Raw genomic sequence first — 18,379 nt, 5'->3', positions numbered from 1 at the left:
GCCCCTCCCGGGCGGTGGGGGGGAGGTGGCTGTCAGAGCTGTGTGCACCAAAGGGGAGGAGGGGGTTCGCTTTGCTTCACTGCCATTAACTTGCAACTGGAAATCAACTCCCCTTGTCCCAGTTACCCTTCTAGAAAAGCCTGCTTCGACCTTAGACCTCAAAGAGAACCCCAAGAGGAGAGGGCAGTGTGGATGCCCTCCCAACCCCTAGTCCAAACTCCCCAGGGGTCCTGAGTCCCCAGGGGTACCATCTCCACCTTGGGCAGCTAGAGGCCAGAGCAGCGCGGTGACCCCACTCCACCCCGGCTCCCGCCCGAACGCAAACAGCTCTGACCGCCCGCAGGTGGAGGAGCAGAAGGGGCTTGAGCTCCGTGCAAAGAACCCCCAAAGCGGACACAGGCACTCTACCAAGACAGCTTTATTGCACACTGAGAGTAGGGCGGCCACGGCCAGCCACATCACTTCTGCCTAGGTGACTTTCGTTTCCTCCCCTTCCATCTTTTTTTCTTCAGGGACTTCAGACAGGTTGAGCACAAGGTGAAGATCTTATTTTTGATCTGGAATTTACAAGTTTCTCATTTTACTCTCCAGGGTCGGAGCAGGGCAAGGCCTTCCCTGGGGGAGCTGCCCTACTGGAGCAGACCCCACTGGTTGTCAGGGACTTCAGAGGGGGTGGGTCCCAGGCCTCTCTCCAGTGGTGCCCAGGCCAGAGTGGACGTGAGGCTGTGGGTGCCAAGTTCTGCCTCCATTGCCCCCTTGGGACTGGTCCTTGGAGCCCTGGCCCCTGCCCCCCGCGGCCCTGGCCCTCTGCCACCTCGGAACTCACCTCGATGATGTTCAGCTGCTCCACGCTGGAGGCCACCCTGAACTCGGGGGCGCTCTGGCGGTACAGACCATCTGCAACACAGACGCGGTGACTGCTGTGAGCAGACAACACCGGACACAGGTCGTGACCGTGACCTACAAGGCCCCCAGTCCCCCGGGTGGCTGGGTGCTCCTTCTCGGGGAGGAGGGCTTGGTCCACTTAGCCGCCCTCCCCAGGCCCTGCTGCCCCCAGCTGGTTACCCTGTGAGTCTTCTGGCTCAGGGCTTTCGATTTTGTCCATGAGATCGTTGGAGTTCCACTTGGTGATGTCCTTGGGGAACATTTCCTCTGAGTCAGACAGGTCCTCTGGGGAGGAAAGAGAGGGGCTTCAGCACCTCGATCGAGGGTGGGGACCTGGGTGGTGTCGGTCACTGGGAGGCCCGGCTTCCAGTGGCGGAGGGCCTGGGAGTGGCCAGTCCGGGGGGCCCCCATGCTTCTATGGCTCGTGTGCCCCTCCCCACTCGGTTCTGTGGTCTCTCTTCCTTAACAGGACGGACACATGGCCACCTTCTCACAGGACTTCTGCCTGATGTTTTTGGTTTATTATTATTATTATTGGCTATGCTGGGTCTTCGGTGCTACATGTGGGTTTTCTCTAGTTGTGGACAGCAAGGGCTAACTCTCTAGTTGTGGTGTGCTGGCTTCTCATTGCTGTCTGCTTGAGTTTTTTAAAAAAATTGTGGTAACATTCACTGAACATAAAACTCACTATTTTAACCATTTTCAAGTAGCACCTAGTCCACTCAGAATGCTGTGCAACCACTAGCCCTATCTGGTCCCAGAGCTCCTCCATCTCCCCATATGGAGTCCCCATTAGCAGGCATGCCCCAGCCCCCCTCTCCCAGCTCCTGGCAACTGCCGGTGGACTTTCTGTCCTTATGGATTTGCCTATTCTGGACATTTTCCACACATGGTACCTACAGTATGCGGTCTTTTGTGTCTGGCTTCTTCCACTTCACATGGTGGGGTTTTTGTATTTTTTTCAGTTCAGTTGCTCAGTCGTCTCTGACTCTTTGTGACTGCATGGACTCCAGCACGCCAGGCTTCCCTGTCCATCACCAACTCCTGGAGCTTACTCAAACTCATGTCCATTGAGTTGGTAATGCCATCCAACCGTCTCATCCTCTGTCGTCCCCTTCTCCTCTCGCCTTCAATCTTTCCCAGCATCAGGGTCTTTTCAAATGAGTCTGTTCTTCACATCAGGTGGCCAAAGTACTGGAGTTTCAGCCAGCATCAGTCCTTCCAATGAATACTCAGGATTGATCTCCTTTAGAATGGACTGGTTGGATCTCCCTGCTGTCCAGGGAACTCTCAAGAGTCTTCTCCAATACTTTTTTTTTTTTTAGTATTTATTTATTTGGCTGTTCCGGATCTTAGTTGCCGCCCGTGGGATCTTTAATGGCAGCATGCGAACTCTTAGTTGCAGCATGTGGGATCTAACCTGGGCCTTCTGCACTGGGAGCTTGAAGTCTTAGCCACCGGGCCATCATGGGAGTCCCCACACGGTATTTTTAAGATTCAACCACGTGTCAGTGCTTCATCCCTTTTCATGCCTGAGTCATAGTCCGTCATATGGATGGACTTCAGTTTGTTTCTCCATAATGTTCCTGACTGTTTTTAATGTCCACAAAAGGATAGCTTAGTGAGAAGCGCTGCTGTGAACAGTTCCACCCATGAGTCTTGTGTCTGCTTTCCTGAGAACGTATCCCCATGACCCCTGGGTAGGAAGCGGTTGTATGGACCCTGGCATGTATGTGCTGGTCCCTCCTCCCTGGGTCACTGGGACGGTTTCCTCAGGACGCTGCAGCAGTGACATCTCCTGCTCTGCTGTCTCTCCTCTTTTCCAGATTTTTCTAAAACTCTTCCTGTGTCTTTACCTCATGTTAGGGACACAGAGCCAGGAAGGGATTAGCCTTTTGGCCTGGCTGGAGGGGAGGGTGGGAGTGTGGGATGCCCCATACCCACTCCCTACTCTCGGGGAGGCCCCAGTGGAGAGGCCAGCTCAGGGGCCACTTGGATCCTGTACCAAGTCCCCCCCGCCCTGCCTGCCAGGTTTGGCAGGGGCCAAACCTGCCTCTGCCCTGTTGCAGGCCCGTGGGCAAGTCCCTGTCCCTTTCTGAGCCTGTGTCCTGCCTTGTGAACTGCAAATCCATCTCCTTGAACCTGCCTGCCAGCCCCTCTTACTTCCTTGAGAGGAACAACCAAGGTATGAAGGAAGGCTGTTTAGACCCTGCATCTTCCCAGCACAGGTGGGTGATTCATCTGGCTGTTCTCTTGCTGTGCTTGTTCTGAGATTCGTGGGAAAAGGGGCTCTTTACGTATTTTCTGCTAGTTCACATTTTTGAAGTTTCTGAATTACACGTGTGTTAATTTAATCATGAAAAGACAGTAATTACAAAAAATTAGAAAATCAGAAGTTACACTTTCGTAAGCTTCTGAGGGAATTTTTTTTTTTTTTTTGGTTGTGCCACAACAGCTTGCAGGATCTTAGTTCCCTGACCAGGGATTGAACCCACGCCCGTGGCAATGAAAGCACCAAGTCCTAACCACTGGACTGCCAGGGAATTCCCTTAGGGAGTTAAATTCGGCAGAGGATGAGATGGTTGGATGGCATCACCAACTCAATGGACAGGAGTCTGAGCAAACTCCGGGAGATGGTGAAGGACCTCGAAGCCTGAGGTGCTGCAGTCCGTGGGGTGGCAGAGTCAAACACGACTGACTGACTGAACAACAACAATGGAAAAAAATGTCCCTATATGATTGTAAATTTGTTTTGGGGGGTTTGAGAGAACAGTCCCTACCCACCAGATCCAGGGCACATCCTGGTATCAGGGTTAGGGTATGAGAGCCTAGACTCCTGGTGACCTCATCTTATCCTGTCTCCGCCCCTGACGCCCTGCTGTTCACCCAGAACTTTCCACGGGTAATTCCCATCGTGACTTGCATCCCCACCGACGCTTTCAGATCCCACCCCTCCCTCTCTTGGGAAGGCCCGTGCGCTCCAGGGTGCCCACCTACCATGAGCATCGAAGAACTCGTCGTCTGAGCTCTCGTCTGAATCCCGGGCGATACTCTGCATCCTCCATTCCGAGATGCTGTGGCGGGAAGGACTCGCTAGAAGGCAAAACCGCAGACCGACTGAGGACCTGGCTGCCCTGGGAAGAGCAGGTGGAAGCGGGCAGGTGCGATGACACTGGAGCGGGGCCAGGAGGGCTCAGAAGGGATGGAGTGAGGGCAGGGTGGCCCTGGCTCACCTCCCAGCCCACCTGGCACAGCGCGGTCCTGTCCCGTGAGGACATGGAGTAGGGAGGGTATTGGGTATGAGGCCAGGATGTGCAGCCACCTGGGCTGGGGTCCACTCGTGTGCCCCTGACCTGGCTGGCCCAGGAGCGAGCCCTTTAGACTGCCACAGTGATGCTGATAGGTAGGGAGGCTGGGCAGTGGTGGGGAGTGAGATTAAAGGTATGGTGTGTGTTTCCCTGGATCCCTTCAGCACAGGACAGACAAGCCTGGCGTAGGAAAAGCTGGATTTGCAGGTGTAGAGGGGGACTCCTGGTATTTTACACAAAATACCCTGAGTTTTCCCACTAGCCACTGCACTTTCACATCAGTTTCAGAGAAAGGATTTTCTCAGTATCTGAAGGCTTTCAAGGTCCTTTGGCAGAAGTCCCTCCTGGGTATGCTGGGTGTATCCCCCACCCCAGACCTCTCTCCTCTTTGCCTCAGAAGCCTGGCTCCTCAGAGCTGCAGCCAACCGGGTCCTATGAGGGGCTGGGAGCGGGGTTCCCATGTGGCCAGCCTGCCTGTCTGCCCGGGGCTGTGTGGGTGAGTCTGGGGGAACCTGCCAGGGTTGGGGGTCGCCCTGGGCTTCAATCTGCAGCAGAGGCTACGAAGAGGTGACTGGTTCTGACTCCCTACAGGTGTGGCCTTGGATCCGAAAGCAGCAGACCACCTTCAGTGTTAGAACACCCCACAGCCGCCCTGGGATGGGAGCTGCCCTGAGGGGTGGTCACTGGTGTGGACGAGTAGGGGGGGGGACCCCACAGCGTGGTCGCAGGGTGCTCACCTCCCCGCTTGGATGACCGAGATGACTTGGAGGATGTGGACCACTGCTTCTTCAGACCCCTGCCCGCCAGGGGCTCCCCACCGCTGCTGCTGGGCTGGGAGGGCTCCCCGGAGGCCTGGTCCTGGGCAGCCTCATTCTTGGCCAGCTCCGCAGCCCCTTTGTCCTCCTCATTGAACTGGGCCATCTTGCGGGACAGCATGAGCTGGGCCTCCTTTTCCAGCTCCCGGATGTTGTCCATGTTCAGCCCGTACCATTCGTCCTGCCAGCACCAGGCCTGCCGGTGGGCCCTCACCATCACCTTCCGCAGGCCTAGGGGCGGGGGTGCGAGGAAGACAAACAGGCCTGTGTCAGAGTCTCCTGGGGACCCCCGGCTGGGAGCCACCCCAGGCTGCGGGTCAGGCTCTGCTCCACACCCACTGCTTGGCCTCCAGCAAGCCACTGTCTCTCCAACCCCCAGGTTCATTTCCCCATGTGCAAATGAGGGATCCAGCTTATAGATGGCCTCCCGAGTTCATAGTGGCTCTGTAACTGGGGCAGGGGGTCTCCTCCCTCAAGGGGAGCTGGAGGAGGACTCCCTGAGTGTTTCCTATCTGGTCTAGTGTGCCTCTCTTAAATTTCCTACAGAAAAATCAAGCTTAAGTTTGAAGCAGGTTGGTCCTTTCTTTTTTGAAATTCACTTTTAATTTGTTTTTATTAAAAAAACTTTTGGCCACGCCATGTGACATGTGTGTGGGATCTTAGTTCCCCGACCAGAGATCGAACCCCTGTCCCCTGTATTGGAAGCACAGAGTGTTAATCAATGGGCCACGAGGGAAGTGCCGGTCCTTTCTGTTTAAAATAAATATATACGCATATAAAACACGATAGGGATTTCCCTGGTGGCCCAGTGGCTAAAACTGAGCTCCCAATGCAAGGGGTCCAGGTTCAATCCCTGGTTAGGGAACTAGATCCCACATTATGAAACTAAGAGATTGAATGCTGTGACTAAATGATCCCACGTGCCACAAGGAAGACTGAAGTTTCCATGTGCTGCAACTACAACCCAGCACAGCCACATAAACAAATATAAAATAAAATAAAACAGGATAAAGACATACAGGAATATCTTATACATAGAAGGCAGAAAATAAGATACTTTAAAGGTATAAAGAACAGAAGGACCACGAGCACAGGGAGCAGATGGGGGCTGCCTTGGGTGAGGATGAGAGTGGGGGTGATTGGGAAAGGCTCTGGGGGGGTGGAATGTTCTAGAACTATGTGCACTACTCCGCAAATACACTCAAACTTACGGAACTCAAACTTCTCTTATAACAAATGCAAAATTAGGCCTCAATAAGCTGCTTAAAAAAACATTAAGGAGAAATAAATCACCTTGGCTCCCCGCCGATACACACATCATTCTTCAAGGGAGCAGAAGTGACCAGCAACACGGACCCCACCATCACCCTCCCGCCCAGTAGGGGTCCATCCTGAGTTCTGTGTTTATCATTTGCTCTTCTTTCCATGTTTTTCTATACAAGACGTTGGGTTGGTCTACATGTTGTTGACATTTACATGTATGTGTCACGCTGCACGTTATTTTTCTGCCACTTGCTTTTCTGGGTGAGTTTCCGGTTTGTTGCTGTGCGGTCGATTTTTATTTGTTTGAAATACCACATTTTATTTATTCCTTCTCCTGCCAATGGGCCTTTGGCTCACTTTCACTGTTTGTCCGTTTTGCTTTTACAAACCTGCTGCTCTGAACATTCCAGAACGTGCATTTGAGTTTCTCCCAGGGGCTGGGGCAGACCCAGAAGGGTTGTCACTGGATCCTCCGCCCGCTTTCCTACAGAAAACTGAGCGGCTTCCCGGGTAGCCCAGTCCTTGCTTGTCCCCAGGCTGGTCTCCGGTGACCCTTGCTCCTGATTCCCCTCTCCTGGACTCGCTCAGGCCGCTCTGTCTCCCCTGCTGTCCTTTCTAAATCTCTCAATCCCAAACGTCTGCCTAGAAGGAACTCCCTCTCACCCTCTGTTCCTGGGAGGGTGCTCCCAGGCCCCAGGAACACCACCCTCAGGGCCAGCCAGCACTAATGGTGGACAGACTGTCTGACGACACGTTATGTCTGGACAAGGACAGATGGGCCAGAAGATTTGGGGTCACACCCAGGACTGGCCCTCTGCTTCCTCCTCTGTAATCAAGGGGGAGGCGGGGAGTGACAGTGGCCACCCTACTGGGCCAGGGAGAGCTGATGTGATACTTGTGAAGTGTTACCAGCGGTGCTGTGACTCTGCTCAGGGCTACACAGTCACCCTTACTCTGGGAGTCAATGGGTGTCTGCCTGGGTGCTGCTCCTGGATCATGAGCCTCGGGGCTAAGACCAGGCCCTGGGCACTGACCCCTACCCTGACCTGGCGGACATGGAAGGAGCCGAGGTAGCTCTAGGGCAGGGAGGACCCTGGGTCAGCTCTAGCTGTGCCAGGAACCCCCGGTCATCTGTTGGTCCTCTGTTCCCTGGGCACTTGCTCCAGGCCAGGCCAGCATGGGTGTGAGGACCAGAGGATGGCCAAGCCACTGTCCGCTGGGACTTTCAACCCAAAGCAGGAGGCAGCACTGGTGCAGGGCCTGGGGTCTGGCCCCAGGATGCCAAGAGGTGCCATGAACAGCAGGAAGGAGGCGTTACACCCCATGGGGGTGGGCACCGCATGTTAGAAACTCCAGCTAGTCCAGAGTGTCTGGGGCAGGACACACACTGCCTGTCTTCAGTAGGTGCTCGACAAGTGTTTGTGTGGTCAAGGTAAACCAGGTGGGATGCTGCACGTGGGCCTTGGGGTCACCTGCCCAGAGTAACAGAAACTTGGAGTCCCAGGCAGACGCGGGGGGTGGGGGGGCGGCAGGCGGATGGAGGGACACAGAGGGAGAGGCGGGCGCCCTCACCCGTGTCGTGGATGAACCTCTCGATCTTGGACTGCATGCCCCAGTAGCGGAACTCCACCTTGCAGAGCTTGTAGGCGCACATGATGGGGAACACCTGCTGCTTGTACTCCTCGATCCAGTTCTCCGATAGGGGCCCCCGCTGGGTCTTGGTCGAGTGGAACAGCTTGGGGTCCTCTTCCGTCTTATACTCATTGGGGGGCACGGGGTCCTTGACAATGTCGATGAAATCTACGAGGAGACCCCCCTGTGAGTGACCCCTTCGGCCCCAACCTCTACCCCACCCCTCCCTTTCCAGTCTCCTCCCCCATGTTCCTGCCATCCCCGAATCTTGGCAGGACCCCAGGCTTGGATGTGTCCCAGGGCCCCACATGGGAGTGGAGATGCTGCTCTGGACCACTCTGATCCCCGAGCTCCCCTGACCTCAGGACCTGTGTCTTTCCTTGTTGTCTTTTCAAATCATTTCAGCAAAACCCCTGCTTTGTGCACAGTTGCCAAAGCGCATAAATCAGGTGATGAGCTGGAGGAGCACGGGTGGGGAAGATGAATTTCCATGGAAGATGTGGGATGGGGCGGGGGGGAGTAAAAGAGGACAAGCTGGCATTTCAGCCACAGGCGCAGAACTATGAGGCGGAGAACATCCCAGAGTGTGACTCTTGACCCAGAAGTGGGGCAGTTTGGGGAACCACCAGAGTGTCTGCATGGTGAGAGGTGACGGGGATGCAGCTGGACTCATCAGCCATCACTCGCCAGGCACCCTGAAGGTGGCTGGTCTGCTAGGAAGCCCCTCCCAGACAGACAGTAGGAGGAGTCCAGAAACCAAGTTTGAAGGGCCCAGAGGGAGGTGTTGGGCATGAGCCAGTCCAGGATGTGCTGGGGGCTGGGGAAACAGGACTGGGGGCTGGTAAGACCTGATTCGGGGAAGGGGGGTGACAGTGACTCTGGGAAGAATGACCTCTGGTCAAATGCCTCCTCCCCCAAGTCAAAACCATCTCACTGGGCTGGCTCCTGTGGTATGCGTCTGTCAGATGGGGCTGTGTGCACACTTGGTGAGGAGGAACCTAGGACGGGGCTTGTAGCTCAGAGAACCTCCTTTCAGAGGTGTGGGGACGATGGCACTTGGTGGGGCTCCGCCGGGCCCAGGCCCTGGCTGTCTCATCTTCCTGGCACCGGGTCTGGGCTGTGGTTTACAGAGGAAAACATCAGCCCCACTAGAACAGGCAATGGGTCAGAGCAGCCCGGGGGGCAGCAGACAGTGGAGAGGATTTACATCCTTCCCGGAGTAGACCACATGCCCGGTCCACTGGGGCAGGCAACGGCCACCAAGAGGAGGGCTGGGACGTGAACCATGACGGGAGGCCTCCGGGGAGAGCCTGCAGCTGGCCAGACAAAAGCTGTCAGAGGGTCTGGGCCCTTCCTTCCTGTTATGGGTAGAGTGCGTCCCCTGGCAAACGCATATGTCGGCCTCAGAATATGACCTTATTTGGAGACAGGGTCTTGAAAGAAGTCATCTAAAGGAGGGCACCTAATCTAACCAGCATGGTTATGCAAAGGAGAAAGCAGTAAAGGTTTTAGTTCCGCAGTCGTGGTCGGACGCTTTGTGACCCCATGGACTGTAGCCCGCCAGGCTCCTCTGTCCATGGATTCTCCTGGCAAAAACACTGGAGTGGGTAGCCATTCCATTTTCCAAGGGATCTTCCTGATCCAGGGATTGAACCTGGGTCTCCCACATTGCAACAAAGGAGAGATTTGGCTCAATTAAAAAAAAAAAAACAACACCTGAAACTAACACAATATTTTAAATCAAGTATACTTCAATTAAAAAAGAAAAAGGAGAAATGTGAATATAGACTTGAACACTGACAGAACACCATGTAAAGATGAAGACAGAGATTGGGGTGGAGTGTCTACAGGCCAAAGAACACCAAAGACTGCCAGCAGCCACAGGAAGCTAGGGGAACTCCCCTGGAGGCCCAGCAGTTAAGAATCCACCTTCCAATGCAGGGGACATGGGTTTGATCCCTGATTGGGGAACTAAGATGCCACGGGGTTACTGAGCCCTCTCGCTCTGGAGCCTATGTGCTGCAACTAGAGAAACCATGCATTGCAATAAAAGATCCTGCATGCTGCAACTAAGACGTGATGCAGTCAAATAAATAAATATTTAAAATTTAAAAAGAGCTAAGGGAGAGACCCCAAACAGATTCTCCCTCAGGGACTCCAGAAGCAGCCAACCCTGCCGATACCTTGACCTTGACTCTGACCTCCAAAATCGTGAGACACTAAGCATCTGTTTCTTTAAGCCCTTAAGTCTGTGGTACCCTGTTCTGATGGTCTTAGCAAGCTGATGCATCTCCCAAACCCCAGTGGGGCCTAAAAGCTCGGGCAGGAGGGAGGAGTCCCAGGGAAAAGCCATCTCGGCCTCCGAGGGTGGCTGAGGGTCATCACCACCCCTACAACACCCGTCTGAGACCCACAACGGCTCATTCCTAGGGGCCTGGGGGCTGTCAAGGTGCAGCTGGTCCACTGATGTGTTTTGTCTGGCTGGTATATTTATAAAGATTTTAAAAATATTTGTCAACCTTGAGGAACTGGGAGATTTCACATGAAAACCCTGATTTCTGGCTTTTCTTTTTTTTTTCTTTTCAGGCCATGCCATACAGCATGTGGGATCTGAATTCCCCAACCAGTGAACCCGTGTCCCCTGTATTGGGAGCGCAGAGTCTCAACCACTGGACTGCCAAGGATGTCCCTCGGGCCTTTCTTGAAAACGACTTAACAAATGGGACCCATTTCCTGCACGGTGTAGTCAGCTGGAGGGGAGTGGAGGAGAGGCCGCCCACCATCAAGGGGACACAGGCCCCACTGTGTGCACATCCCCCACCCGGCCTGCCACATCCGCCGATGGCTGTCAGCCCTAGATGGCTCCCAAGCACACGTGCATTTCTGGGGATGGGGACACCTCAAAGGGATGGAGGGAAGGGGCTTGAGTGGAAAAGCACTTAGCCTCAGTGGGCACATCAGGGAAATGGGGCCAAGGAGACCCGTCCTGCCTCCCCAACTCCCCCGACTTCCCCCCAGGCTGGCTGGGACTCTAACCTCCCCTCCCAGGACAGAAGCCGATCTGGAGCCTGCCAGGCCTGGAGACCAGGGGCAGAATCCAGGGGCCTATGGGCAGGGCAGCTGGGAACTTGGCCCCGAAGGGCTCCTGGCCCTCCTAGGAGGGGAGCATCAGGGTGGACGGTTACCGACTGTCAGCTGGTTCTTTTCCACAGGAGACAGGCTGAAAACGTTGGGGTTTTCTCCAGCATCGGTTTTATAAAAGGTTTCGATGTCGATGGAGAATTTCTCCACAAAAGGGCAAGTGAACCTGTGGGGGAAGGAGAGTATCCACTAGGACCCAGGCTCAGAGGGGTGGGCGTGGGTCGCTGGGTGGAGGACGAGGGCTGGAGTGGTGGGTGAGACCTGTCTGTTCTGTCCTCCTGGACCTTCACTGCATCCCAAGAAGAGGCAAGTCCAAGTTGGGGCCAGCGGGAGGGGTGGACTTACGGGGAGGGGGGGAATCATTGCAGGAAGTGGCTGGCAGCCTGTGTCCACGTGTGTGAGGCATGATGTGAACACGGTGTGGATGCAGTTAAGGTGGCACAGTACCAAATGGGCTGAATCTGGACCAGCGCTTGGTGTGACATGCCACCCTCTCCCCTGTCCCCTAAGAAGCCAAGTGTGGCAACAGGGAGACAGCCTCTCTCTCTTGGCTGGAGATGAACTCAGAGGAGAAAAGTACTGCTGGGAAGTGAACAACCTGGATGGATTCCCCAGCAAGTTCCAGGCCCTCACCCACCTGGACAAAGAAGCCCCAGAAGACTCGTGGGGACCCCACCTGTTCAGCACATGGGTGGCCCCCTCTCTCTTCTAATCAAGCAGTGCTCAGTTATATTGGGTGTGGGGCACAGAGTGAAAAGTGCCCCCTACCCAGGGGGATCCAAAGAAAGCCATGTTCAACATGGCTTGTTATAAAATATCATCATAGTCGCTGAAGGTGTCAGGGTTGGAGGGAATCTCTGAGCCATCTGGGCTACCCTCAGTTCCTGTTTCTTCCCAGCTGGTGGACTGTCTTGCATTCCTAGGCAAACATTAAAGTGAGTTTGTGTTCCCTGAGCCTTCCCAGATGGCAAAGGAGTCTCAGATGGCCCTCAATGGACTCATGCCTTCCTGGGCTCCCCCCACTGGCAGGCTAGGAGGCACCTAGGGGTATAGCCTGCCCTGTCCTGTCTATTCCCCTGAGGGGGAACCTTCAGGGTACCACTTAGAATGGAGGCTCAGCTCCCTGGGAGCCAGGCAGCTGAGACTGTCTGGGGGGCCAGCGCCAGTATCTATGCCCCTGGGTTACTTCCTGGGAGGGCGACATGGGGCCGAGGGCAGGCTCACCTGGTTCGAGTGTAGGGGTAGGCGTTCCAGGACTCCTCCACCACCCGCAGGGCCGCCTTGGGCAGGATGGAGCGGAACCAGCTGGGGATGTGCATGCCCACATGGTACACCTTGTGCGTGTATTGCCCGGAGCCGCCGGGGCCGTCTGTGTATGGCCGGTTCTCCAGGATCTCTACGCCGCTGCCTTCGCCGTGTGTCTCGTTCCGGCTCTTCTTCTGTGGGGACAAAAGCACGTGTGGGTCTGGAGCTCTCTGCAGAAGGGGAGGGGCTCGGGAGACCCAGGTGAGGGTGCTGAGTGCAGGGGGGTGGGGGAGGCTTTGGCCAACCAGGCTGGCTCCTTTTGGGTCACTTCAACACATCCTCCTCAAATACCTCCCCCCACAAGGCTCCACGTGTCCCAGCATTCATGCAGAAGACTGAAGGGCCACGGTTCCCTCTCCGGGCCCAGTAATGCACATGCAAACTCCTCTGTTCTGACTCCTGAATCTCCTGGGCCTGAAAGTGTCCCCAAGGTCAAGAGGATGTGCTTGCTTTCTCACCTTTTAGCCAACATTGTACTGGAGGTTCTAGCCAGAGAAATTAGGCAAGAAAAAGAAATAGTAAGAGGCATTCGAATTGGAAAGAAGTAGGGACTACCCGGGTGGCACAGTGGTTAACACCCCAATCTCCCACTGCAGGGGGCCAGGTTCCATCTCTGATCAGGGAACTAGATCCCACATGCCGCAACTAAGAGTTTGCATGCCGCAAATAAAGATTCTGCAATAAAGATTCCATGTGCCGCAACTAAGACCCGATGCAGCCAAAAAATTTTTTTTATAAAGGAAGAAGTGGGGCTTCTCTAGTGACTCAGTGGTAAAGAATCTGCCTGCAAATAAGGGAAACATGGGTTCGATCCCTGGTCCAGAAGATCCCACATGCAGTGGAATAACAAAGCCCATGAGCCACAACTGAGCCTGCGCTCAAGAGCCCATGTTCCACAAGAGAAGCCACTGCAATAAGTCCAAGAACTGCAACTACAGAAAAGTCCTTGAAGAAACCAAGACCCAGCCCAGCCAAAAATAAAATAAATAAAAACTTTTTTTAAAGAAAGAAGTAAAACTATCTCAATTTGTTAATGACACAATCTTAAACACAGAAAAACCTAAAATCCTCCCAAATCTGTTAGATCTAATACATGAATCCATCGGAGTTGTAGGATACAAAATCAACACACTAGAACAAATAATGCAGAAAGGAAATAAAGAAATCATTTCCATTTACAATGGCATCCAAAAGAATAAAATACTTAAGAATAAATTTAACCAAGGAGGAGCGAGAGTTGTATACAGAAAACTATAAAACATTACTGAAAGAAATTAAAAAAGATTTAAAATAAATGGAAAAGACATCTGTGTTCATATGAATTGGAAGATTTAATATTGTTAAGATGTCAACACTCCCCAAAGCAATCCGTGGGTCCAATGTAATCCTTATCAAAATCCAATGGCCTTTTCAGTAGAAAGGGAAAAACTGATCCTCAAATTCATACAGAATTTTGAGGGATCTCAAATAGTCAAAGCAATCTTGAAAATAAAACAAAGTTGGAAAGCTCACATTTTCTCATATCAAAACTTGCTAATAAGGACTTCCCTGGTAGTCCAGTGGTTAAGAATCCGCCTTCCAAAGCAGGGGATGTGGGTTTGATCCCTGGTCAGGAGAAGGCAATGGCACCCCACTCCAGTACTCTTGCCTGGAAAATCCCATGGACGGAGGAGCCTGGTAGGCTGCAGTCCTTGGGGTCTTGAAGAGTTGGACACGACTGAGTGACTTCACTTTCACTTTTCACTTTCATGCATTGGAGAAGGAAATGGCAACCCACTCCAGTGTTCTTGCCTGGAGAATCCCAGGGACGGGGGAGCCTGGTGGGCTGCCGTCTATGGGGTCGCACAGAGTCGGACACGACTGAAGCGACTTAGCATCATTAGCAGCAGGAAACTAAGATCCCACATCCTCCATGGTGTGGCCCATTTAAAAAAAAGTGCTATAAAACTATAGTAATCAAAACAGTGCAGTCCTGGCATAGGACAAGTCTGTGTAATGGAGGTGAGAGTTTAGAAATAAATCCAATATTTACACACTATATTTACTGATTTTCAACAAGGGTGCCAAAACCATTCAATGGGAGAAGGAACAGTCTTTACAACAAATCCTGCTGGGACAATTAGATATCCACATGCCCACAATGCCGTACCACATATAAAGAGGAACTCAAAACAGATCAAAGACCAACTTGTTAGAACTAAAAGTATAGAACTCTTAGGAGAAAATATTAGGGCAAATCTTCATGACCTTGGATTTGACAATGGTTTTTCAAATATGATACCCAAAGTATAGGCAGTCAGAGAAAAAAATCTAAATTGGAATTTATCAAAATTTAAGAAAGAACAGGGGCTTCTCTGATGGTCCGGTGGTTAAGGCACTGCACAAGCTTACGCTGCAGGGGGCACAGGTTCGATTCTGGTTTGGGAACTAGGACCCTGCATGGCATGAGGCACGGCCAAAAAAAAAAAAGCAACTTTTGTGTATCAAGGGATGCTATCAAGAGCGTGAAAGGACAACACGGAATGAAAGCAAAGTTTCTGTAAATAATACATCTGATACATCATATCCGTACCATGAAATGTGATGTGGCCCCAAAAAAGAAGGAAGGACGGACACGTGTTACTACATAGTTGAACCCTGAAAACATGTTTAGTTAAGGAAATATACTGTATGACCCCACTTCTATGAAATGCTTAGAACAGGCAAATTTAGAGAGTCAGAAAGTAGATTATTGGTTGCCTGGGTGTTGGGGGATAATGGAGAGTGACTTCTTTATGGGGTGATGAAAATGCTCTAAAATTGTGATAATTTCACAACTCTGAAAAGTGCTAAAAGCCACTAAACTGTACACTTTAAATGTGTGAATTGTGCAGTGTGGGACTTACATCTCAATAAGTCTGGTATAAAATCAAACAAACAAAGAAATAAAAACCAACCCTGCCTCCTGCACTCAACTAAGATTTCAGAGAGTTCAAACACAAGGAATGAGAAGGGGCCTCGGAGGCACTGCCCAAGAGACGGAACGCCTAGGTCACCCCCAAGTGTCTCTCTGCCTCCAACGTCCTTCCTGGGGTCTGAAAGGTCGGGTTTCTGCTTTTGCACAAAACCTTCGTGATCAAGGTGCTAGTGACTTTAAACCCAGCATCTGTTTCCATGGCAACATGCTGGAATCACCAAGGTCATCTTCGGTCAGCTTCCTGGACAGCAGCTGTGCGCACGCTGGCACATGCATGCACCCCGAGTGCAGGCACACACCTACGCCCACAGGCATCCCCAACAGCACTGCCTCATCCTTGGGGCACGACTCTCTCTAGGGCACAAAGATGTACTGTATCTCCATGTCCAGAGCCACTGGGTCCCCGTCAGAAAAAAAAAAAAGACCCTGATTGAGGCCAAGGAGGGGTCAGAGCAGGGACATGCCCATTCCCTGCTCTTTAAAGGAGCTCCTGGAATGTGGCCCAGATTCCGTAATGAAAACAGCAACCGTTTCCTGGATGCCTTCCAAGCTCCCGCCTCTTACAGCATCCTTGTTGATTAGTGGTTGTGCTAAGTGCCTGGCATGTTCTTTCTCCTTTAGTTCCTGCAGAAGCCCCTTGAGAAAGGTGCAGGACTGCTCTCACTCCCAATGTTCAGATGGGAAGGTGGAGGCCCAGAGAGGCAGAGTGACCCATCCGAGGTTACCGTTACTAAATGGCAGAGCCGGGACAAACTCAGACCTGTTAGATTCCGGGGCCTGCTCACCCACAGCATTGGGCACCTCAAGGAAAACACCTCAGCACAGAGAGGTGCTGATAAACAGTTACTGAGCAAGTGGAGACTGTAGTCCTTACCCTTCGATCACCTTTCTCTCATCCTGGACGGGTTGCTTCCGCCTGGTGTCAGTTCCCAAAATCCTAGTCGGGGGCGGGGCTCCCTGTCTGCCTAAGGCCCAGGGTAGTGGGTTGCAGTCTCCCTGCCAGACCACGTCCACCTGGAATCTCAAACTATGACCTTACTTGGGAATAGGGTCTTTGTGGATGGAATTAGTTAAGATGAGGTCATCTTAATGTAAATGGATTGGACAATTAAGGGTGGCCCCTATATTCAATGTGGAGAAGGCAATGGCACCCCACTCCAGTACTCTTGCCTGGAAAATCCCATGGACCGAGGAGCCTGGTGGGCTGCAGTCCATGGGGTCGCTAAGAGTCGGACACGACTGAGTGACTTCCCTTTCACTTTTCACTTTCATGCATTGGAGAAGGAAATGGCAACCCACTCCAGTGTTCTTGCCTGGAGAATCCCAGGGATGGGGGAGCCTGGTGGGCTGCCGTCTATGGGGTCACACAGAGTCAGACAGGACTGAAGCAACTTAGCAGCAGCAGCAATATTCAATGAGAAGGCATCCTTCTCATTCTCATTCTCATAAGGCATCCTTATGAGAAAAGAAAACGGGGGACACATCCCTGGTGGTCCAGTGGTTAAGAATCTGCCTTGCAATGCAGGGGACGGGGGTTCGATCCCTGGTCGGGAAACTAAGATCCCACATGCCGAGGAGCAGCTAAGTCTGTGCCCACGTGCCACAACGAAAGAGTCCGTGCGCCACAACAGAAGACCTGCGTGATGCAACGAAGATCCCGTATGACACGACTGGGACCTGACACAGCGACAGAAAGAAGAGGAAACGGAGACACAGACACACACACAGGGAAGATGGAGACAGACACACACAGCAGGCAGGGGGCCATGTGACAATGGAGGCAGAGACTGCAGTGAGACAGCCTTAAATTGAGAAATGCCGAGCATTGTGGGCCACCACCAGAAGCTAGGAGAGACAAGGAAGGATTCTCCCCAGCCCCCCAAAGCCTCCAGAGGGAGCATAGCCCCCTAACACCTTGATTTTGAACTTCTACCCTCCAGAACTTTGAGAGAATACATTTCCATTGCTTTAAGCCACCTAGTTTGTGGTGGTTTGTTACGACGGCCCCAGGGCATGGAATGAAGGTCTGGGGTTCCCGGTGGCTCGCAAGAAGAGGATGTGCAGGTCGGAGGGGCCAGGGCACAGGGAGTCTCTGAAGGTGCCCAGCCAGCTGGGATCTGAGGGCAGAGAAGGACAGAGAGGGAGCAGGGACGGGGGTGGGGGTGGGGGTGGGGTCCTTCCTGCTTGGCCTTAGTGGGGCTGCACAGACCCCAGGTCCCAGGGTTGGGGCAGGGGAGAAGAGGAGGAGGGGAGGGCAGGCGGCGCTTGGTGCCTCCCCCGGAGACCATGGAAGGACAGGCAGGAGAGACAGGCCCGGCTCCCAGGGGCACAGATGCCCAGTGTGAGAACTGACGTGTCCCCCTGCCTACTCTACCCACACAGGCTGGGTGGAGAACCTTCCCCTCCTCCTGTGCTCCCCTGCTGCATCCCTGGAGCCTGGGGTATGCAAGAGAGAAGTCTGGGCCACCTGGCGTCTGGTGCAGAGAAAGCTCTGGATGAAGGGGCGGGGAGGGGGTGGGTTTAAAAGATTCAAAGACCAAGAAACCCCCGGCCAATCAGGCAGCTCTCAGAGCTGTCCAGGGTCCTGGCCAAGCCGCTTCCGATCACTTCCTCACTTTGCTGAGCACCTCCAAGGATGGAAGGCTCTTTATCCGCCAGACAGACTGATTTTTCTTCTTTTGAAACCTTGAACAACATGTATATTGAGTTTCATTCAGGCAGGTGCAAGGCACTGTGACACGTGAGCCCATCTTGTTCACAACCTCAGGGAGGAGGTGGCTTGTTCAGCAGGCAGGCCTCTTCCTAGTTGCCACCCCAGCTGGCAAGCGGGATCACTGGGCAATGGATGAATGGTCTTGCTCTTCTTTCTGCAGAAACAAAGCTGCCTTCCTTGATGGTCCATCCACCTCATAAGGCCTAGCTCAGAACGGAGGCCCTCCTGGAGCACTGGCCCCAAGCCCACGTGAGCACCGGGTTCCTGTGCCCCCAGGCCCACTGGTCTGGTTTCTATTCAGTGGGCTGCATACACATCTTTCTCCCTGCAGGCAATCCCAGGGCACAAAAAGCGCTTTTCA

The 18,379-nt window shown here is 53.2% G+C and overlaps 1 protein-coding gene across 18 annotated transcripts in view; it reads right to left on the bottom strand.

Annotated features, from left to right (window-relative positions):
* The window catches only part of PITPNM2 (phosphatidylinositol transfer protein membrane associated 2), a 159,813-nt gene that overhangs the window by 16,719 nt on the left and 124,715 nt on the right, over nucleotides 1–18,379 (bottom strand). For all 18 annotated transcript variants that reach the window (XR_015144442.1, XM_086347376.1, XM_086347379.1 and 15 more), the window contains exons 3-9: nucleotides 12,269–12,483; nucleotides 11,089–11,210; nucleotides 7,844–8,071; nucleotides 4,931–5,239; nucleotides 3,883–3,978; nucleotides 1,066–1,170; nucleotides 827–897 (exon numbers count right to left, since the gene is read on the bottom strand). Coding sequence is in view for 17 of the 18 variants with exons in the window: in XM_086347376.1 (XP_086203502.1) it covers nucleotides 827–897; nucleotides 1,066–1,170; nucleotides 3,883–3,978; nucleotides 4,931–5,239; nucleotides 7,844–8,071; nucleotides 11,089–11,210; nucleotides 12,269–12,483 (1,146 nt within the window). In the remaining variant the exon portion in view is untranslated. The remainder of the gene's footprint in view (nucleotides 1–826; nucleotides 898–1,065; nucleotides 1,171–3,882; nucleotides 3,979–4,930; nucleotides 5,240–7,843; nucleotides 8,072–11,088; nucleotides 11,211–12,268; nucleotides 12,484–18,379) is intronic.

This window comes from Bos grunniens, chromosome 17, assembly GCF_055505025.1.
Source record: "Bos grunniens cultivar Pamir isolate PY7600 chromosome 17, Bosgru_T2T1.0, whole genome shotgun sequence".
In the NCBI taxonomy this organism is placed as follows: Eukaryota; Metazoa; Chordata; class Mammalia; order Artiodactyla; family Bovidae; genus Bos; species Bos grunniens.
Note: the sequence above shows the minus strand (reverse complement) of the source record. Positions and strands in the feature narration are given on the sequence as shown.